General features: G+C 34.2%; 2 protein-coding genes across 2 annotated transcripts; one reads left to right on the top strand and one right to left on the bottom strand.

Annotated features, from left to right (window-relative positions):
• The first annotated feature begins 8,405 nt into the window (after positions 1 to 8,405).
• LOC129911022 (serine/threonine-protein kinase fused) lies at positions 8,406 to 13,978 on the top strand. Its single transcript, XM_055988661.1, has 9 exons — positions 8,406 to 8,653; positions 8,719 to 9,303; positions 10,807 to 10,982; positions 11,039 to 11,626; positions 11,688 to 11,838; positions 11,893 to 12,021; positions 13,106 to 13,391; positions 13,453 to 13,745; positions 13,810 to 13,978. Exons 1-9 carry the CDS (start codon positions 8,543 to 8,545, stop codon positions 13,858 to 13,860), a joined length of 2,370 nt encoding a protein of 789 aa, XP_055844636.1. The 5' UTR covers positions 8,406 to 8,542; the 3' UTR covers positions 13,861 to 13,978.
• A 2,259-nt stretch (positions 13,979 to 16,237) lies between these two features.
• On the bottom strand, positions 16,238 to 22,003 carry LOC129909491 (seminal metalloprotease 1). The gene is made up of 5 exons (XM_055986567.1): positions 21,865 to 22,003; positions 21,600 to 21,773; positions 16,802 to 16,962; positions 16,465 to 16,740; positions 16,238 to 16,402 (listed from the first exon to the last, which is right to left on the bottom strand). The coding sequence occupies exons 1-5, from the start codon at positions 22,001 to 22,003 to the stop codon at positions 16,238 to 16,240; spliced, it is 915 nt and encodes a 304-aa protein (XP_055842542.1).
• Between the last annotated feature and the right edge of the window lie 1,870 nt (positions 22,004 to 23,873).

Below are 23,873 nucleotides of genomic sequence, written 5' to 3'. Positions count from 1 at the left end.
TCTTACGAAAAGTGACGCGAGCGTCATTCTTACTAAAGTGACGCCCACGTCATTCTTACGAAAAGTGACGCGCCCGTCATTCTTACTTAAAGTGACGCGCGCGTCATTCTTAAGAAAAGTGACGCCCGCGTCATTCTTATTAAAAGTGACGCGCGCGTCATTCTTACAAAAAGTGACGCGCGCGTCATTCTTACGAAAAGTGACGCCGCGTCATTCTTACAAAAAGTGACGCCCGCGTCATTCTTACGAAAAGTGACGCCCGCGTCATTCTTACAAAAAGTAAACGCTTTTTTTGCTGTTTTGCTTTATTTGATTTCGTCGTTCGCAGAGTTCGCTTCGTCGCGCCGCACGGTTGTCCAAAATGACTTATCTCGTTGCAAAAATCATAACTTTTGAACGGATTGAGTTAGCGGTACAATTTTTTTTTTTATTTGAAGGACATTTCTAGGGCTGTTATACCAATGAATTTCAATAAAATTATTTCACAGGGTGTTTTGGAATCATCGGCCAAAAACAGATTTTCTTTAAAAAAAAAGTTTAAATTAAAATTGGTATGCCATTTTGTAGAAATCACTAATCCACATTTAAAAACAAAATTTCAAAAAAATACAACGTCCCGTTTTCGAAAATTTTATTTTTCAAAAAAAAATTTCAAAATTTTTTTAAAAATCCAAAAATTATTTTTTTTGAAATTTTATTTTTGGCTTATATTTGAGTTATATAAGTGCTTCTTCACAAAAAGTTTCGTTGAAATCGAATAAGCCGTTTTGGAGAATATCGGATTTGAAAAAAAACGGTTTTATGGCAGGTACCGTAAAAAATCCATTCGGTTCCATTCATTAAGCCGAATAGGGTATGTGTACCAATCAATTGTTGATTCAAAATAAAAATATTTAGCTGCGCATGCTTGCGCACTGCCGAGATTTTGTACTTTGAAAAAAAATGAAGGCAGAAGGAACAGATTTTCTTTAAAAAAAATGTTTAAATTAAAATTGGTATGCCATTTTGTAGAAATCACTAATCCACATCTAAAAACAAAATTTCAAAAAAATACAATGTCCCGTTTTCGAAAATTTTATTTTTCAAAAAAAAAATTTCAAAATTTTTTTAAAAATCCAAAAATTATTTTTTTTGAAATTTTATTTTTGGCTTATATTTGAGTTATATAAGTGCTTCTTCAAAAAAAGTTTCGTTGAAATCGAATAAGCCGTTTCGGAGAATATCGGATTTAAAAAAAACCGTTCTATGGCAGGTACCGTTAATAATGATTTTCCAAAAAAATTTTTTTCATTAGAAGATAGACCTTGTTTTCAAACTTACATTTGAATTTTTTAAACAAAATCTTTGGAGCCGTTTTTGAGCAATTACAGCTTTACTGAAATTGGTGTATGACAAGTACCGTTATTTTTGGCCCAAAAAAATTAATTCCAAAAACATCTCTGGAGGGTCTCCAAAAAATGCTACATACCAAATTTGAAGTCAATCGGTCCATCCGTTTAGGATGTAGATCCTTATACAGACAGAAAGACAGACGGACTTCCGGGACCAACTTTTTTGGCATTCTCTATAATCGTAATATCATGGAAAAGTGTAATCTGAACTTTTTTTAGATGTGAATTAGTGATTTCTACAAAATGGCATACCAATTTTAATTTAAATATTTTTTTTTTAAGAAAATCGGTTTTCGGCCGATGATTCCTAAACACCCTGTAAAACAATTTTCTTGAAATTCATTGGTGTAACAGCCCTGGAAATTTCCTTCAAATTAAAAAAAAAACTGTACCGCTACCTCAATCCGTTCAAAAGTTATGATTTTTGCAACGAGATAAGTCATTTTGGACAACAGTGCGCCGTCCAGTTTATGAAAGCAAAAGTTAAACTATATAGAAGCGGATCCAGAACTTGCGGAAGTTCATACTAATGCTAATTTTTTTTTTATCATTCGCCACAATTAAAACAGAAAATCATTTCATGTGATCATCACTAAGTAACTTAAGTTTTTATTTTTTTTAAGAATTATAAGTTTGGGTGTAGGGCTTGATTGAAAAAAATTACTGTTGAGATCGATATCACATTGTGTGCATTCTGTGTGCCAACCATTTGCAAACAGTACACTGGATGCGTATGTGCGCATCTTGTGGTGTCCTCGATTATCCCAAAGCACAATCCGACCGGAATGCGTTTCACCGAGTATAAGATTTGGATTGAATTTAGCAAAGCATGTTGACATAACACTCTGACAATGGAATACATCTTCGGGTGATTGTTTTTTATATTTTGTGTTCCAGACCATTACAACACCATCTGGTTCATTGGGACTCTCCTAGGGAAGTTTTTTAATGGGTTTTAGGTAGAATCGTACGATACAATACAAATGCAAACCTCATTATTGTGATATAAAGTCTTCGTAGAAAGCTCGATTCAATGACAACCTAGCATGTTTCCTCTCATCGTTTGACTCTTCATTATCACCACCTCCAACGTAGTCTGTGTAGATGTCGACATTCTCAGATAGAGCCCTTCTTTTTTGTGTACAAGTGGTGTTATGGCTGATGCAACTTCCTTCACGTTGGGCAAACCATGTGGTAGAATTCCTGGTGGTAGTTTGGAATGGAACCTAACACAGCTAGAGGAACATGACAATCGACAAAACAGGAACAATTCTACGAATTTTTTTGTTTGTTTCTTTCACTTTGTTTTATTAAATTTTAATTTTTAAAATAAAAAAGCAAAAGCAAACTTTTTGACAGACAGCTGTCAAAGTTAATGTTCAGTGCTGCCAAATGGTTACACGGATTTAAAAAATCTCGATGTCGTTTTTTTGCACAAAATCTATATAGATAAACAAAAAAACACACCTAATAATTGTCATTCCAAACATCAATTTTGATGTTTTTAAACAAATTCTAAACAATTTACGAACAAGTTAATTTGGTAGCACAGATTTAAATCTGTTGAAAAAGTTAAGCCCAGAGAATTTTCCGGGCTAAACAACTAAGCCCAAGGGGCTAAAGTGTTGTTGCATTTAACATGTAAATTGCTTAGCCCCGACTGCGTTTTTTTTGTCCAGTTAAGACCGGTGGTAATAAAAAACACACCTCTTATTTCCTTCGCTTTTTTTTTTTGTAATATTTTCAGATATTTTTGTATGAACACAACATTTAAACCACCTTGGCACTACTGTTTTTATCGATAGAAAGTAAAAAAAAGAAAAGAATATATTTTGGTTGATTGATTGATTTTGTATTTTTTTTTTTTTTGAGGACCACTCGCTTGTTTGCGTATTCGAACAGAGCAATGGATTGCTCTGTTGACTTTCGTATGTATGTTGATTTGGCCACAGAGAAACTGTTTGGAACTATGTACGTGATTCGTACTGCTCGCCAAGTGCTCCGTGCTTCTGGAATAATATACTCGGGGCTGAGTTTTGACCACTTTCCATGGTTTGTTGTGGCGCAGTACTTGCAGCTGATGATTTAAGGCTTGGCCACACCGGAGGGTATGCGGTAGCGGTACGGGTAGCGGTGACGGTACTTGTATGAACAAAATTCCAAACCATTGACCTACTATATATGAACTGCTAGTCGTTTGACTTTTCCATACAAAAATTGAAAAAAAAAAATGATTCCACATCTTTCTAGCTCTACTAGCGGTATAACCTTATGTCATTTTCTATTGACTTTTGAGATTTTTGTGTAAAATTCTCAGATTTTCCACTGCAAATAGAATATGAAATCTAGTTTAGTAATTGTGTGCGAAATCTGTGCGTATAAAAAAAATAAAACAACAACAAATGTTCAGACAAACGTCAAACAGAGGAGTGTATGTGAAAGTGCGTGTGTTTGTATGCGTGAATCTTGATAAAAATCCAGAATCAGATTCTTGAATCTCAGATTCATTTTTTTGTCATTTTTTTGAATCTCAGGAAGCAAATAGATCATGAAATCTGAGATTTTACCACTATTTCCCCTCTTCACCACCCCTTTCAGCTGTCAGATTCACAATTCTCATTCTGAGATTCGTCAATAGAAAACGACATTAGACGGCGAAAAGAGGAAACTTTTAGTGAATGACATCTGTCGTTAAAAGGTAGTGCTTTCTCTGTTTTTCTATATTTGTTCCTTTCGCACTTCGTCAAAAATGTTGCACTTATTCTCCGCTTTTTTTTAGGGCGCTAGTATCGTTAAGAAACAAGTGGAACCAACCTGAATATGCTTCTAGAAGTCCATATATATTAAGTCAATGTTCCAAACTGACACATCAACGTTCAGATGTGTTACCGCTACCCGCACCGCTACCGCATACCCTCCGGTGTGGCCAAGCCTTTATGTCGGCAAAGACATTTTTAGAAAAAAACGAGCACTGCTAGTTATTGCACGCCATATACTTTTCACGATATCGGGTAGGGTCGACTTCTTCTAGTTAATGACCGAGCAGTCAGGTCCACCTTCTTTATCAAAGATCTTTGAAAAAAAAACAAAGACAATTCAATTCTATCATCAAATTTCTATAATTCGAAACTTACCATGGGTTTCATGTTTCATCTAACATTTGGTTGTTTCAGCACTATTCTGTGAAATGGTAGAACAAGCTTATAAAAAAGTAGTAGTATGATTTTATGTTTTTTTTTTAATTTTATTGCTATTTTTACCGAACCGACGAGAAATATTAAATAAATTGAAATTATTTGACCTTCATAATTGTGACCCATTCACAATGAAGTTTTAAGTGCGTTTAGGCGATTTGACTTAATTTCCTAGCTAATTTCGTTGAAATGAGGATAATCATCTCATTTCAAGTTTGAAATTTGTATCAGAAATTATCACATTTCAAACCTCATTTGGCCAATTTGATCGAAATCATCTCATTTGCTATAGTGAAAACAGGCTATTATGCTATTATTGAATGGAAAATTTAGTTTCGCTTCAGCTGCGGAGTAGATTTTACGTCACCACACGGCTGCTGAAGTCCAATGAAATAGTAAAAGAAAATTTTATCTTTTCGTTGCACAGTATGCTGTTCAGCCAGTGAAATTGAAAAGTTTAATACTATGTTTCCACCTACACCCAAATCCACTTTTTCAAGATTTAGAGCTAAATCTACTTCTAAATCCCGAGATTTACCATACAAATTTAAATCTCCTAAAAAGTAGATTTAAAATAAATCTCCTCTAAATCTACTTGGCTGAATGATTCCATGCTCTAATAACACTGGTCAACAAAATTTAACTTTTTTTTGCCACAAGAACCTAAATATACTTTTCTAGTAGTTTGCTGAATCTGAAGTCAAAAAAATTTTATTGGCCTATGTTTTTGAAATACTACCGTTATAAAATGCAAAAAATCGTAATTTTGCCTGTTTTCGAGGTTCTGTTTTTATGTGGGGTAATTCATTATAAACAAATTTGTAACGGTGATTATAAGAACATATATTTTTCTTTCAAAAACTGTTTAAATTTTCCCAAAATCTCTTTTATTGCTCGAGATATCTTAAGTTTCAGTTAATAAGTCAAAGAGAAACTAAACTTAATCTATAGTGTAAGTCACTGGTCACAGAATTTTTGCCACAAGAACCAAAACATACTTTTCTGAAAGTTTTTGGGTTACTGAACTCGAATCCGCAATCAGAAAAATTCTATTAGCCTCCGTTCATGAAATATTAACGTTTAAAAAAAACCTTTTTTTGCATTTTATAACGGTAATATTTCAAGAACTTAAATTTTAAATATCTTGGGCAGTAAAAGAGATATAAAAGAGATTTAAACATTTTTTGAAAGAATCAAACCAGTTCTTATAGGCACCGTTACAAATTAATTCATAATGAACTACCCCACATAAAAACATAGCCTCGAAAACAACCAAAAAGACGTTTTTTGACATTTTCTAACGGTAATATTTCAAAAACGGAGGCCAATAACAATTTTTTGATTTCAGATTCAAGTTCAGCACATCAAAAACTACTAGAAAAGTATATTTTGGTTGTTGTGGCAAAAACCTTGTTGACCAGTGTAATAGCCCTGTGAGTAGAAATCTAGTAAAACAACTACACATTCCTATCTCCTCGAGTAGAAGATTATGTGTTAATTCTAGTACTAGATCTACTCATGAGTAAACTACCACCTCCAATTTAAGGGGGCTAATGAAAGGAACATGCCTAATTTTGTGAACGCACTCACTGTCAAATGTCATTTTTTTTGACAAGCATAATTGAGTTAAAATTTATAAAACATAGTCGGACGGAAATATTGTTAATAAATAAATTAAATAAATTGCAGATGCTGACCAAGAAACAAAACAGAAAGTCGTGGTGGCAAGAAGAAGAGGAACTCTTGATGGAGATTTGGGCCGAAAATTAGCCAGCTCCGTGGGCAGAAAAAAATTCACAACGGCTTGCTTTGTAGGATTAACAAATGTGATCTGATAACAATAATTACAAATTCATTTTTAAATAAAAATTACGAAAAGTTTAAAAAAGTAAAGGCTTGGCCACACTGGAGGGTATGCGGTAGCGGTACAGGTAGCGGTGAGGGTACTTGTATGAACAAAATTCCAAACTGACACATCAACGTTCAGGTGTGGAATTTTTTTAGTACAAATATCGTTACTGCTATACCGCATACCCTCCGGTGTGGCCAAGCCTTAAAGGCTTACGGTACATACGTAGCGGTACGGGTAATTGTATGAAAAAAATTCCACATCTGAACGTTGATGTGTCAGTTTTGAATTTTTTTCATACAAGTACCCGTACCGCTACCGCATGTACCCTTCGGTGTGGCCAAGCCTTAAAGGCTTGGCCACACCGGAGGGTATGCGGTAGAGGTACGGGTAGCGGTAACGATATTTGTATGAAAAAAATTCCACATCTGAACGTTGATATGTCAGTTTGGAATTTTTTTCATACAAGTACCGTTACCTCTACCCGTACCGCTACCGCATACCCTCCGGTGTGGCCAAGCCTTAAGGCTTGGCCACACCGAAGGGTACATGCGGTAGCGGTACGGGTACTTGTATGAAAAAAATTCAAAACTGACACATCAACGTTCAGATGTGGAATTTTTTTCATACAATTACCCGTACCGCTACCGTATGTACCCTTCGGTGTGGCCAAGCCTTTAAAGGCTTGGCCACACTGGAGGGTATGCGGTAGCGGTACGGGTAGCGGTGAGGGTACTTGTATGAAAAAAATTCCAAACTGACACATCAACGTTCAGGTGTGGAATTTTTTTAGTACAAATATCGTTACCGCTATACCGCATACCCTCCGGTGTGGCCAAGCCTTAAAGGCTTGGCCACACCGGAGGGTACGCGGTAGAGGTACAGGTAACGGTACGGGTATTTGTATGGAAAAAATTCCAAACTGACACATCAACGTTCGGGTGTGGAATTTTTTTAATACAAATATCGTTGCCGCTACCCGTACCGCTACCGCGTACCCTCCGGTGTGGCCAAGCCTTAAGGCTTGGCCACACCGGAGGGTATGCGGTAGCGGTACGGGTAGCGTTAACGATATTTGTATGAACAAAATTCCACATCTGAACGTTGATATGTCAGTTTGGAATTTTTTTCATACAAGTACCGTTACCTCTACCCGTACCGCTACCGCATACCCTCCGGTGTGGCCAAGCCTTTAATGCGAAAAGTTTTTTAAGTTTTTGAGATTTGTAAAATGTCATACGCCAAGGTCAAAATACATCTTGGAAATGTCAAAATAAATCTGATTTGAAAACACTTCGAGATTTATTCTAAATCTACTTCGCTAAATCTCGGATTTAGGTTAGGCGGAAACATAGTCAGTGTGTTCCTTTGGCCTTAAGTATCTATTGCTAAGTACTGCTGGTTGTATTCAACTCCATTTCTTCTATAGAAAAAATGTCTTTAAATGGATTCAGAAGTACTAAAAAGTACTTTGCTGAGGCCAAAGGAACAGGGCCAGTATAAACCTCTTTTTCGCACACAAATAATTGCGTTGGCCATTAAAATTATGTGCGGAAAAATGATATTTTGAGTTTATGAAGTAGGTACTTCTTTGGCGGCGTTGGAGTATGAATTTCTGTGAGTAAGAAGTATTACTGCAATCGCGAGTACAGGTGCTTGTGGTTGTGTTCTCAACCAAACTAATTGAGTTTTGGTTTGCAGTGAATTGGGCTTTTAAGCCAAACGTCAGTGTCGAAGAAAAAAAAAAAAAAAAACAGAAAAAAAACATGACATTTCAATTCTGAGGAAAAGAGTGGCATATGTTTTCCTCAGTATGCGTTTGATTTCCTCAGAATTGATTTGATTTGATTGGTTGGTTTTTTCTTGTTCAAAGACAGATTGCTTAAAAGCCCAATTGTTTTTTTTTTTCAGATAGCACTGAATGCATCCATTTTAATATCGTATCATATATCGTATTTTGAAATAAGTTGACATTTCATACTACATCTGTCATTTATTGGAACTGTCGCGGCGAACTTGTTTTTGTTTATATTTCTGCGGTGTGCAACAAGTTCAACAAACTATTTTTAATTAAATTGTTAAATAAACAAATCCATAAACTATCCCCAATGAATCGCTATACAGTAAGCTCATTAATTGGTGAAGGCTCCTTTGGACGTGTATACAGAGCGGCTCGTAAAGTCGATGATCAAATAGTCGCCTTAAAAATAATATCAAAAGTATGTAAAAGTAAATTATTTCTAAATAATAAATCCAAATAAAAGTATTTTTATTTAATCAATAGCAAGGACGTTCTAATAGAGAATTAAAAAATCTTCGACGAGAATGCGATATCCAAGCAAAACTCAAGCATCCAAATGTCATCGAGATGTTCGAGTCCTTCGAGACAAAACACAATCTAGTTGTGGTAACTGACTTCGCCCAAATCGATTTGCATCGATATTTGGCAAAAAATGGTGCTATTTCAGAGGAAAAAGCTCAAAAACTCATCTGCCATTTGGTCTCGGCTCTATACTATTTGCATTCCAATCGAATTCTTCATCGTGACTTGAAACCACAAAATGTCTTGCTAAATGACGATTTGCAAGCGAAGCTGTGTGATTTTGGGCTAGCACGGAATATGACAATGGGTACGCATGTTCTTACATCGATCAAAGGAACGCCACTTTATATGGCGCCGGAATTGTTGGCTGAAAGGCCATACGATCATCAAGCTGATCTGTGGTCACTAGGATGTATTTCCTATGAAACTATGGCTGGTCAACCGCCATTCTGTACCACTTCTATACTACATTTGGTCAAGTTAATCAAACACGAAGAAGTCAAATGGCCGAGTTTTCTGTCAAGTGACTGTCGTTCGTTTTTGCAGGTAAATTTTTCTTTGAATATAAAATATTTTCAGGTTTTGTTCAACTTGGATTCATATATTTTTCAATGATTAATATAGATATAACATAATAACAAATAAATTTTGTAGAATGAGAAAAAGAGCTCAGGTTACTCGAAAAATCCTATTATGCCATGATAAAATCAGGCTCCAAAGCAATTTTTTGTATTACAGAGTTTCGAAGTTGTAAATGATTCCAGGGTTCAAAGCAGGGGTTTTCAGAAAAAAACACGAGAAGAAAATTTATAAAGCGAAACGCTTTATAAATTTGGAGTTGAGGTCACTTCAATCGTCCCGCATAGAAATGTAATTTGTTGTATTAGGTGGTACATGGAAAATCTATTTAATATGTATAATAAAAGAAGTTTCCTCGCGATTTCATATTATTCGATTTTTGTACTCTTTCCACTCAATTATTATTTTTGTGATATAGACCACTGAATATTTGTATTCGCTAACGACTTCGATTCTCTCATTTTTGTATGTCCAACGTTTCCATCCACTTGCTCTTCCACTATTCTTTCGGAAAACCATAACCTTTAACAGCACGAGACAGAGACAATCAAATATTTACTGTGTTTGTAGAGATTCTGGTGAATATGCAAACAAAGATTTGAAAACATTGAGATTACACTTCTTGACTCCGTAAAGTTTTTCAAATGAGTATGTTCTACTGCGTCGAAGGCTTTTTTAAATTCTATGAAGCAGAGATAGATTTCGATTTGATATTCCTGGCGTTTTGTTGATTTGGGTAATTCTTTGAAGGTGATCAGTAGTAGAAAAGTCAGAGCGGAATCCAGACTGTTCCCTTGATTGCTTTTCACTTAACAGACTTGTTTTATTTTCCTCTTGATCCAGATCAAATCATTGTATTTGTTTGTTTTACAATAACAAAACGAAATCCTGCTTTTGTTGTTATGCAAATAAATACAATGATCTGATCTGGATCACGATGGAAATAAAACACGGCTAATGTTGTTTTTACTTGATGACATATACAAATACATTTACAGAAACCTTATAAATTGTAGACTTTCTTATGCATTAACATTATGTCGTTTGTGTGCAATTGTAAGGGTACAATTTCTAGTCGTAAGATATCATTGAGGTTGCAGTGAGAAATATAGTACACATTCCAATCTTAAGCATCTCATTTGTAATGTCATTGAAATGTTCCTTTGTGCTTTCTCTTAACAAGGACATTGTAGAGTTTTCCGGTTTGATATCGATTATGAACCGCACTTGAATCAAAATGATTGAGAGTCTTTACAGCAAGCATGTTGTTTTTAAATAAATAAGTTTAATAAAAACTCAAGTTTTTTTTTTCTTTCTTTAACTACACATTAAAATACTACTGTTTTGGCAACTAGCTACCATTAAGATTAATATGCTTTCTTTACAGTTAATGAATTTTGTTGCTGTTTTAGTTTATGGTACTTGAGAAAGGAAAGTGTAGATTTATTAATATTTGTTTTTTCCTTAAAGGGGCTTTTGGAAAAAGATCCATCACTACGAATAACCTGGGCACAGATATTATGTCATCCATTTGTTGAAGGGAAACTTTTTATATCGGGTATCATGGCTGAAAATTCGCCTTTCATTAACCCGAAAAAGAATTCTCGAGCCCAAAAGCAGAGCAGTTCCAGAGGATCTCACGACAGGTAAAATTCTATCAATGGCAATAAAAAGATATACAAAATTTTAAATTTTTGGCTAGATCAAATGATGAGAATCTCAGTAAAAACTTGGCATCACTTTCTCTACAAGGTGGTTCACAATGCACCGACAACCTAACTTCATCTCGTGACAGTGTCAACGCCATCCTCCAGAGTGACATAGAGAATTTGGAAACAGATGTCGAAGATGTTGGTAACATTGTTACAGTTCCTTTCTCTGACAGACCATACAAAATTGAGTCATCCCCTGCAAAATCAATTGATCCTCTCAAATCCAATCAGCGAACAAGTGCAACACCAAATGCAAAGTTTTGTTTCGTTTCTGGAAACTCAAACATGATTGTAAATCATTTGAATGATAATTTCAAATCCGAGCAACCACCGACTGATACTCTTAAATCAAAAGCTAATCTGTCATTGAATATAAAAAAGGCCACTTTGCCAAGTGCTCCAGAAAAGAATATCTCACGCAATAAAGATTTAGAGAAAAGAAAACTTAGCCAAAATTTGGATAATTTTTCTCTCAGATTAGGTAACAGTGTGGATGTGGAAAATGGTCGAAAGTGTGGAGAGAAAAAAGACAAATTACTAAAGACTTGCACACAGTCAACAGAAGAAAAACAAAATGAGTAAGACTAGTTTCAAGCAATATTCCCTGGTTTATTTGTATATTTTAATAAAAAAATCTAGAAACACACCACCTTGTTTACTGCCTGGATGGGATTCTTGTGATGAATCACAAAGTCCAGTAATTGAAAATGAAGAATGGTTGGCATTTCTACATAGATCTGTACAAGAGGTTCTCGATGGTGAATTGGATTCATTAAAACAACAGAATTTGGTAAAATTAAAAATTGTTTTTTTTTTCTTCAAAAATTTATAATTTTATTTACAGGTTAGTATAATTGTGGCACCTCTGCGGAATACAAACGCAACACCGAAAGTCGTTGAAGGTGTGGCGCAACTGCTAAGTTTGCCGCTAGTCCTTGGTGGTCCATCCAGTGTTATAGATCTTATTAAAACGGTGAGAATACTTTTGAGTTTTTAAAGTTTTGTATATATTTTTGTAACTGAGCTATAGTTCGGTTTTAAGGGGTGATGTCGTTTTCTGTGTTTTAGAGGGCATCAAAAATGTTCTGTGGAATCCAAACGTTTTATACGAGGTTTTTAATTTATACATTCTCGCTTAGGCTAGGCGCACACATGCGATTTTAGTCGCGCGATTATTCAGTCGCAAAAATGGATCACAAGGATTTCAATGCCTGTGAACACACATGCTTCCCGCGACTAAAAAATTGAAAATTGTGTCTACAGTCATTGAAATTCTTGTCATCTAATTTGCGACTGAATAATCGCGCGATCAAAATCGCATGTGTGCGCCTAGCCCTAAGCTGAAAAAAAAAAATGACAAAGTGTGAAAAAAGTAAAAATATAATTTCAAACAATTTAAATTTCAAAAATATTTTCAGTCCATCATTTGAACAAACAATTTTCAATCATACAGATTTGGAAAAAACCGCGTTAGACTGCGGAAAAAACCTTCGTAGACCATGAAAGATCGCATAAAAAAACCATCGTAGACCGTGGAAACATCGAGAAAGACCTCGAAAAAAAACGATGTTGATTGTGAAAACCCAGGAAAAAACTGATAGATCGCTAAAGACCACGTTAATAATCGCGGTCTACTAGGTTTTTTACACTGTCTTCCACGGTTTAGCAACTTACCCGACCTTCTGCAATTTTTGAAGTTTTATACGGGATTTCTTCTATAAACCTTTCATCGTTTTGGGGGCTGAGTAACTGTTGCAATTAAGAGTAAAAAAATTAGCAGGTAGGGTGTTAGCAGTTTGGTGGGAGTTTAAATGCGACATTTAGCAAAGATGAACATAGGACGTTTGGAGCTGTCCAGTAATTGCGCTTGTTTGGCATTTTATAATAAAAACTTCCTGTCGTTCAGGAAATGTTTCGATCCTTGATAAATTGATTGATTGTTATTTATTTTGTTTATTTTCCTTAGTTTAGTCCGCCCGCCCATGCTGCATATTGATTTGTTGATATATTGAAATTAATTTATATGTATTAGTATTTTAAACCAATTTCTATTTTAGGTATATGCCGAGGTTAAATTGGTTCCTAATTTGATGTTTGCTTCAAAACTACTTATAAGCACTAAAAGCATTAACGATTCTAATTCTTCACTGCCTCCCTCATCGAACAACCGAAATTCAATAAGATCTGTTTCTGAACTTACAAAAGACGAAATCATCACAATATCTCGTCTCTACGAATTGATTTGTCATTTGGTGCATCTAAAGGAGCAATTTCTATCGCAGTTTTGTGATGCGGTTGTTATATTATCTGCCGATGAATTATTGATAAACTTTTTAAGCCATGGTAAGTTTTCTTAGCAAACATTTGAATTGTTTGTGTAATTACTTTGATTAACTTGTTTTAGATTTTAAAAACAAAAACACTATCAGAATTACAAATTGTGTGATAGCTCTGCTTTGTTGCATACTGCGTGAGTTACCGGAAAATGCTGATTTAGTGGAAAAAATAATATTCAGCCCAAAGTTGGATTTAATAAATTTAATGAAACACGAAGATCAACTGCTTCGGATGCGAATATGTATGCTTTTTCGTTTGTTGGGGCGATTTAGCTTACGTGGTCTTCAAAGTATATGGTCATCAGAAGTAAGAAAGATTATCGAATCATTTGTTGATGATAAAAGTGAAGAAGTTCGCATGGTAAACAAAATTATTTAAACAAAAATTAATAGACTTTGATTGACTTTTTGTATTTAATTTATAGGAAGCACAATGCATGTTGGATGAGTTGAAACATTTCTCCTTTTATGCTTAAATATTATTTGTATTTAGACTTGTAATGTATCTTGTAAAAACAATGCAAGATTATAAGCCATATTATAGAATAAACGAGTATATGTACTTTAGAAATAAGATTTAAAATAAAAACATTGGTCGCTATAAAATTAAACGTGTTTTTTTCTTGCGATATAGGTACTACAGGAAAAGTTTAGGATTCGTAAAAAAAAATCTAACCCGAGAACAATCAGACATAAAATACCGTTGATATACTCTAAGAACCAGCGACTTAAAACTTGCAAGTATTTGGGTAATATTTAAAGTGTATATAAGGAGTTGTAAAAGGAACCGATAATCTCCTTGTGTATGCCGAACATGAAGGTGTGACAAAAATTAACCGATTGCAAGTTATCGCGTAGTGACGTAGTATTCGTTCGTATGTGTTTAATTTAAGGACGTTCCCACTTATGTAACTGCAAAGAGACAAAACGATATTCCGTGCCGAATATCATGGCAGATGAACTTGAATTATCATTAAATGAACCTTTAGTCAAAAAAAAGTAGGGAAGCAAACAATAACGGCTTGAAGGCAGTGCTACAAAATATAGGGCGCTTTCATAAATGCATGGTTGCGCAAGTCTGACGAATGCAAAGCTTTCATTAATGCAAATGACAAATTTCAGGTGTTCATAAATGTAAAACGCAAATATTTGCAGCGCAAATGTGCAAATGAAAAAATTCTCATGCGCAATGAATTTAAACTTAAAGAAAGAAGGAACATGACGTAAAAGATGATACAGCTTTTCTTTGTTTCTCAATTCTGTCAAAATATTAATTGGAAATTCAAAGTTCAAGTCAAAATAACAAAAATAGCCGCGAATTTCTTGGATATACCTATTAAATTTGTAAATATTGACAGAAATGTTCAAAAAAAAGTTTTTTTTCTTAAAGGATGGAATTAAGATAATATATTGTTAATTTTGGAGAAGAGGCTGAATTGCAACTTAAAAATTTTGACAAATGACGCAAATTAGAAAAAGTGTTCATAAATTCAAAGTAAAATACATGCGCAAATAGTTTTTCTGACATTAGTCTGATCGCAAATGACCGCATGTAAACAAAGCAACCATGCAATTATGAAAGCACTCATAATATATGAACTCAAAACTATATTAATAAACTGGTAACATTATTTTATTAGTCCAATTTCAATTCTCTTAAATTTTAAGTTTGACACGTGTCCCCGCCTACATACAAAAATTTACAGAGACTACCTTAAAAAACTATCAGATGAAACTATAAGGCAAAGTGTCTGAAGCAATTTACTAATAATTTGGGGCCGGTTTCACAGCAAACTGCTTCAGCTACACCAACGACTTATAACATTAATAAGTACCGCCTATTGAACTTCTCGAAGCATATTTTTGAACGTTTTGCACTATTTAAATACTATTGATGTATTGCTTATAGATGTAATGTGTACTTAACGGTCAGGAAATGCTCCACAAAAATCATTATATGATTAGCAAGAGAAAAAATGTCATAGTAAACAAAAAGTTACACATACGCCACAGTGACCGTTTAAGATTAAACTTTTATATTGGCTAACCAGCACAGTTTCTTATTTAGTGGAGTGTCAAACAAAAAGTCGGGGTAGGTATTAAAGAATACACACCAATATTGGGGACTATAGTGAATACTTTCCCATAATACAAACATGGGAATGAAAATCATGCCGAGAAATCTTCTTAATGTCTTGGATGTTTTAATTAAGATTTAAATTTATATGAATTAATAAAATCATCCTTTTTGTTGGTTTAACAAAAAGCATTCAAAATAAACTTATCATTTTTTGAAAATAAACGATTCAATTATGCACATAAGAAATCTTTTAATTTTTTTTTTAATATAAAATGAAGTTACTTAAAATTTAACAGTTTAAATTCAAGTTTAAACGGATTGCGCTTATTTTAATAAGAAATCTTATTGTTTTAAGAAAATTGGACTTAATGTGGGCATCATCCATATTTTAAAGTATTTGATTTTGCTCCGTACTGCAAATAAATTTTGAGGAAGATTTACAATCGCAAAAAAGATTCCGAGATAGTCTACACAACATTTCACATTCGTGCTGAAGAAAAATCTTTTTTACAATACAATTACTGATAGCAACAGAACTTGGAAAAAAGGGCAGTAATTTTCACTTGTAAAATAATTCATGTCATAATTCATGTCATATAAAAACAAATGATCTTTCAGTTTAAAGACTTGACCACACCGGAAGGTGGGAGATTTTGTTCACACAATTACCCGTACCGCATACCTTTCCGGTGTGGCCAAACCTTTAGTTTAAGTTTTTTTTTTTTTAAATCTTCTAAAAATACAAAAAAAATAAAAAATTGGAGTCTGTTTTTTTATTTTCCTAAAAATTGTTGGAAAAACTTAATCAATTCTTGTAAGAAATCAAAGTTTTCTTCCGAAGACTCATCATCGTCACACTCTTCTTCGTACATTTCAGTGAGTTTTTCTATATCTTTTGGAGAAAGACCTTTACGTTGTCCAATTTTAACTCCTCCTCTCTAAAAATTAAAAATATTCACCAGAATGAGTGTGATTAAAATATTTACATAATAAAGCTCACCAATGGTACAATCGTAGGGTTTCCATTTTTAGAAAATGCCTTTTCACTGTAGTGCATTATACTTCCGAAATCATATCCAACCTCAAAATCCGTAATACGATCAGCATCATATTTGTTAAAATTGTGTTGATGCTTTTCAAGAATATTCTCCCATTGAATCTTAACATAGTTATCCCGATCAGTAGCACTTTGCTGATGATAGAATCCAATTGCATGAAGAAGTTCGTGTACGACAATACCGTGTGTTACACATTTTGGAGTATTTAGATTTAACACCTTCATACATGTGTGCAGATTAAAAAATAGTTAAGATTTAAAAAAATTCTTAAGAGCTAACCTGACCACCTTTTCGCATACCAACACTAGACCAACATCCAGAATAGTTTCCCTTAAAGACAATAAAATTTGTATCGCCTTCCTGGTATGGTCGAAAACGAATGCAAGTTTTCTTGTGATATTCTTCAAAAGCCCTTAATATTGTTCCAATTTGGGTCCCATCTAAAAGAATGGTTAAAATGTGTATTTGTAAAAAAGTTGTTCTGTTAGAACCAAAAAGATTATTGAACTTTGGACTTGAAACTTGGCAAGACTTTCAGTCGCGAACAGAGAACAGATAACTCTCTCCCTTAAAAGTAGAAAAAAATAAATAATTCATCTGAGTTAAGTCAACAGATTTTTACTTGCTCTATATAGGCAAATATTGGTTCTGTGTAGAAAAAAAAGTTTGAGTTTTTAATCAAAACCAACATAAAGATTTAAAAGAAGTCTGAAAATGTGGGTCCCGTAATTCCGTCCGTTCGCCTGTGGGTCTGTGCGTCTATCTGTGCACATTTACAAAGTGTAAGCGGGTGGACTGATTTTCATCAAATTTAGTACAGTTGATTTTTATGGAATTCTGAAAGCTAAGGATGAGTACCTCCTATGCAAATATCTGAATTTTTTGCAATTTTATCGAAAACGGCTCTAACGATTTTGATTCCATACTCCCTCTTTTAAATATATTATACTGTTTGGTATATGAATGTACACTTCGCGTCACTTGAATAGAAACAACAATTTTTCTTTAGAAAATACCGATTGGCGCTTCGGTGAGGTAACTTAGTAGATTTTTGGTTTTGCATTTTCAAAGAGGAATTTTTAATAAACAATGTTGTAAAAACAAAAAACCCAAAACAGAAACCGTATGGCTACTAGTTTCGTTTTTTCGCATTACTTCACAAAAAACAGTGTTTTTTTTGCGTCACTTGAATAGAAACAAGCTCTTAAATTAGATACAAATGATGAAAAGTCATGGACAACACTAATTTTTGTAAAGCAGTCTTAAACTTTGACATTATTTGCACATTATAACCAATTATGGGCTACGAGCTACCATTAGGCATCACAGAAAATGCATAAATAGAATTAAACATTGAAAATGCACTTGTACTGTACACAATCGTGGACCTAATTGGAGAAAGTGACTATAGTGTTTGGTAACTTCTTACAAATTAAGAAAATGACATTTTCTACAATTTAAGGTTTGAATAAGTGAAATAAACTTTCGTTTTCATCCGGAATGCATCTGTTTTGTTTCTATTGCGTTGTTTTTTTCTGGAACTCTCCTTGTGCAATCTCTAAGAGGGTTGTTTTTCCACGTTCCTAAACTTTCCAAGAGCTTCTTCCATTATTTCTTTGTAAAAGTTTGCATCTTTTTTCGAAGCGTGAAGCTTCAATTTTCCTATTGCACATCATTAAAACAAAGCGTATTACTATAACACATTTTATTGCCCTTTATTGGCGATGCGATAAAAGTTATGCTTTCATAAACCAATGAAATAGGACTAATATTAACGTGGTCCATCTGAGTTGGTATGTTTTCCTTTAAAAAACCACTCTTTACCTCACTTCTTTTCAGTTCAAATTCAACTATAAAAATAAAATAACTTTTTTGTAATCTTAGTAGAACTTAAAATGTTGTTATTTTGCATTTTGAGGCTTTTTAAATGTTGTGCACCTTTTATAACTTCCATGATGGAACAAACCAACACATTACCATCGCACTAACACCACGTTTTTGACCGATTTTAGCGGCAAAGTGAAGGAAATTGCTGCTAGTTTTTAAATTATTTTTTTCTCTGCTCTTGAGTTGGGTCTCACCTGTCTTATTTTTTTATTCAATCACTAGTTTACGATATTTCAAAAATATTCTCATATAAATTTTTCAAATTTTCCAATATCTTTCGCGATTTTGCATAGTGCAAGTGCATTTCTTTTTTTAAAAATTCCCACGCCTCTTTCCCCCCCAGATACCGCACGCGCTGGGGTCCATTTTCACCGAGTACGAAGTCATTTGCGGATGATTATCGTATCGGCACTTTTTAGTGTTTTTTGAAGGTAAAAACAAATTAAAAAGAACTAAATAAGTAAAGAGAATGGTGATACGAATATCAAAGGAAGGTCAAAGATTGGGACTGCTTAGTACAAGCATTTATTATATCTGTGCAAAATAAAAAAAATTTAAAATGAACAAAAAAATAAATTTAATATTTCATGTTTAATTTTCAGAAAGTGTCAAAATTTTAAAACAAAAATGTTTTAATAGTCAAGAGTGTTGATAAAAAAATAATTCAATATACATATGTACATACAATTAGGTATAAAGACATTAAATGAGAAAAGAATCAGTAAACATTGAACATAAATACAAAAAAAAAAGTTTATGAGCGTGGTACACTGGTTTTTAGTATTTTTTTCAGACTAGTTTTATTAATATTAAAATCAAACAGATTAGTATTCAAATTTACAAGCTTACACATGCGAGTTAAGGGCACATGCATACCATAATTAGTACGGTGTTGGGGTAGTTTTATTAAATCTAAGCTACGAAAGTTATAAGCACCTCTCCGGTAGTTAAAATTAATAGAATTAAGCAGATCCGGGCCATCAATTACACCCGTTATAAGTTGATGAATAAATACAAGGTCGTTATTTACTCTCCTTTGAGACAAGGTTTGGATCTGCAGTAGGTTGATTCGATGCTCATAGGAAGGAAGGTTAAAAGGGTCCGTCCATGGTAAGCCTTTTAAGGCAAAACGAATAAAATTACGTTGGACTGATTCTATTCTTTCTATATGGATGCTGTAAAAAGGTGTCCAAACTTGAGATGCGTATTCTAAGTGGGGGCGAACTAAGCAGTTGTAAAGAGCTAATGTAACGTAAGGGTCCCTAAACTCTTTCGACCAACGCTTGACAAAACCTAACATAGAATTGGCCTTGTTTACAATCAGGTTTATGTGCTCTGAGAAATCGAGGTTGGAGTTAAAGTTAACACCAAGGTCTTTAAAGCTATGCACACGGAGTAAAGTGTGATGCGATATCTTATAATCGTACAGACTAGGAGTTTTTTTCTTTGAAAAGGTCATCGTCTGACACTTAGTCGGGTTGAGATTTAAACCGTTCCTTGTACACCAAATAGCAAATCTATCAAGATCATCTTGCAAGGATATGCGTTCATTCACAGAGCTAATGCTTTTGTAAATTTTCATATCATCTGCGAAAATAAGAATTTCACTCTTACGTAAACATAACGGTACGTCATTAATAGCTAAAATAAAAAGAAGAGGTCCCAGGTGACTACCTTGCGGGACGCCCGATTTGGCAATGAACGATTTTGAGAAGGTCCCTCTGAATTTCACCTGATATGATCTATTTTTAAGGTAAGAAGAAATCCAAGTGATAAAACTTATAGGAAAACCAAACATTTTTAATTTAAACTTTATGATGTCATGAGAAAGTAGATCAAAAGCCTTAGAATAGTCTGTATAAATGCAGTCGAGTTTCCAATGTTAGCTGCTATTTATGCATTTTCTGTGATGCCTAATGGTAGCTCGTAGCCCATAATTGGTTATAATGTGCAAATAATGTCAAAGTTTAAGACTGCTTTACTAACATTAGTGTTGTCCATGATTTTTCATCATTTTTATCTAATTTAAGAGCTTGTTTCTATTCAAGTGACGCAAAAAAAACACTGTTTTTTGTGAAGTAATGCGAAAAAACGCAACTAGTAGCCATACGGTTTCTGTTTTGGGTTTTTTGTTTTTACAACATTGTTTATTAAAAATTCCTCTTTGAAAATGCAAAACCAAAAATCTACTAAGTTACCTCACTGAAGCGCCAATCGGTATTTTCTAAAGAAAAATTGTTGTTTCTATTCAAGTGACGCGAAGTGTATATTTCTGTTCAAAAAATTGTTGTGGCTACAATTTTCAGACTGAGTAGTATTTTTTTTTCTTATTGTAAGCCATCTTTTATATGAAAGTAACAACAATTTTTGAATTTTGGATAAGATTACATTTCGAATTGTGTGTGGAAGAAAGCTAATAACGGTCGACGAATATCAAAATCTGAAAAGCCCATAAGAATATGTATTTCCTAAATGGTATATTTGGTTCAAAAATAAAATTAATTTAAAAAATTTTGTATCACCATTTAATGTTTGTAATCCAGAATGATTTTTTAAACAATTTGTTCCAAATTTGAATTAAGAAAGAAAAAAGTAAACAAAGCAAATACAATTTAGATTGTAAGTATAGTAAATGGGAAGTTAACAAGTGGAATGAAAACGTATTAAATTACAAATTATTAATTCAAAGTGCGTTTTTACAGGCCGATCTCTCATGGAACTTAAGCACCTTATTAAATGTACTTTCAACGAATATAAACCAAACTTATAGTTTTATTCTTTATCAAAAGCCCCACGACAATAGATCACATTTTCGGTTTAGTTAAAGTTAACTGACTTTTTGAAACCAATATAAATATTCTTGATTTTTTCAACGTTTCCATAGTAGTTCTCTTATTTACAAAAAAATTTAAAAAAATGAAATAAATTTCATTCGAAAAACTAGAACTTTGTAGAAATCATTTTTTCAGTGCTTTTTTTAAGAGATATAAGTGGTAACAGTTTTTTTAATCAAGGATTTTAAACCCCTTCAAAATTTTTAAAAAGGTTTCCGTTAGTTTTGCAAACTCACACACAAACTTAGTCTTTTACAAAAAAAAATAATTTAACTATTCCAGTTTTGTAGAACTTTAACCGCATTGTCAAAACAAACCACCTATCATATTTATAATCTCATTCGTAACCTACTCACCAAAATCCTTGCTATCAATATAGAATGGCACAACTGCCTTTGGCCAATAATAACTTTCATTGAGCAATCCATTCCTGCGACTATCATTATAGAGCATTATATCGCCTTCAAATAGTCCACAATGTTCCCATAGATTAGACCCACATTCATCCGACCAATCAATAAACTCTGGACCTAGAATCAAAGAACGCACACTTTACACTCCTTAAAAATGTTTGTAACCATCTATTACAAACCTCTGCTGGATACATCTCCACCTACTTACTGTTCTTCTGTTTCAACATCTTTGTATTGGGACCATATCGAGGCGTCGGAGGTATCACAGGATCCCAACTTAGCATAGACGCAAACAACATCGTCGGCAAGGCAATTACGCTCAGAATATATCCACAAATGACATGCATTTCCTTAAATGTCACAACGTCACTGTTGCCGCTTCCTCAATGACAGACCTCTTTCCAAATAAACTCCGCCCGCGCACTTGGGAATAATAAATACCTCTGTCATTAAGCAGGGTCTTTTATAGCCTCGGGCCGAACGGGCGCGATTACCTATTTTTGTGTCAATGATATTCACAAAAAAAAAAAGAACGATTTGTGGGGATCATTGGCAGACAGCTTATCAATATCCAAATCAAAGAGAATTGAAAGAGAGGCATACGTTGTATAGTATTTGCCATCGTCGTCGACGTCGAACGTCGAAGTCGAAGTCTTTGGGAATTTGGGTTAGAACACGGTCTGCATACGAACTGAAGCTCCACACAATCGAGTAATATTCTGTGTGGAACACCCTAATCGTTCGTGGTTGCAGATAGAAAGCTTAGATAGCACACAAACCTTCGGCTCCGAACAATGTATCTACCAATTCTAAACAACGAATGATTCATAGCGCAAACAACAGCGGAGGAAGATATACAGCTCCACTGTCATCATCAACTTACCTTCACCTACTTCCTGAAACGCTGTATCAGCCAGCAATGGCACAGGCAACCGATACATGCCGCGCCACCATCATTGAGTGTCTTTAACCTTTTGCTACCACTCTCCAAGCCGCCACCGCTGTTGTTGTGCTTGAAACATTCAATTTCTTCTTGATGTTTTTACTGCAATATTGCCGCTGCCATGCCGCCGCTGTGCTGCTGGCCTGGCCTAGCTGACTGGTGTTATTTCACTAACCTACATTGGCGCCCTCGAAAATTCGCCTGCATGCATACAATTCGACATCCGCTTTCGTATTTTGTGAAGCCGGTCCAAGTGGTCCATGCATTTGAGTACAAGTTGCTGAATGATGCTGGGCTTCCCTCGTTCCGCTACTTGTTCGCGGATTCAATAAAATTGCAACTTCAAAGACCGCATTTGTGAAATTTGGATCGTTGCACTCTAGTAACTTATGGTGGTGACTCTGGCTCACATGGTGGGAGTCTCGGTGGTCTCTCTTTGGGCCAAAAATAGAAACCATCCATTTTAAGTATGTATCACTTTCCCCGACCAATGTAGAAATTCTAGGAAATCCCATAGCCACTTTTAGCAGCAGGCTAAGCAAGAAAAAAAAAGTGGGAAAAGAGTGGATGTGCGCTATTAATTGATTCCGGAAGGAAACCCATCTTTCTAGTTTCCGTAAGCGCGGGAAATCAATGCAGCATGTGCTCATCACGATGAGCCTGAACTTTCGCGTATCTTCTACGTTTGGCGCTACAAGCTGCCGTTTGGCATTACTGCATCTTAGTTCAAGTGTTGTATGGCGTTTAACTAGATAAATATTTGTTCGTTTTTCTTGACAAATAGACGAATGGGTAATTTAATGCAAGTCTTCTTCTTTTAGCTGGGAAAATATGTCTACTTGCGAATGTAATTATGAGTGACTTTCTTTTGTGCATTTAATGGATGTTATTTTGCTTTACAAATACGGGCTTGAATAATGTGGTACTTGAAAACATAATTGATCGTTTAAATATCAATCAAATATTAGTGTGGAAAATAAGTTAGGATAAGTGAAAATCGATAAGAAGAGCTTAGGTTTTTTAGAAAATGTACTGCTATTTAATAACGATGGAGGATAAGATTTAAATGAGTCTTAATGTAACCTTAATATCCCTGGAATAAATCTGCATATTTACAGATTTATATTTTATAGTTGTAAATGACGTACTTTTTATCATACAACATGAGCAAAATCAAACCAAAGAAATATTTCAAGATTAAGGAAAAATATCCAAAAATGGTAAAAGTTCTAGAATTTCAAGTTAAATGGAGTATCGAAAGCTAAGTACATTTT

The sequence above is a fragment of the Episyrphus balteatus genome, chromosome 2 (genome assembly GCF_945859705.1).
Source record: "Episyrphus balteatus chromosome 2, idEpiBalt1.1, whole genome shotgun sequence".
Classification (NCBI taxonomy): Eukaryota; Metazoa; Arthropoda; class Insecta; order Diptera; family Syrphidae; genus Episyrphus; species Episyrphus balteatus.
Note: the sequence above shows the minus strand (reverse complement) of the source record. Positions and strands in the feature narration are given on the sequence as shown.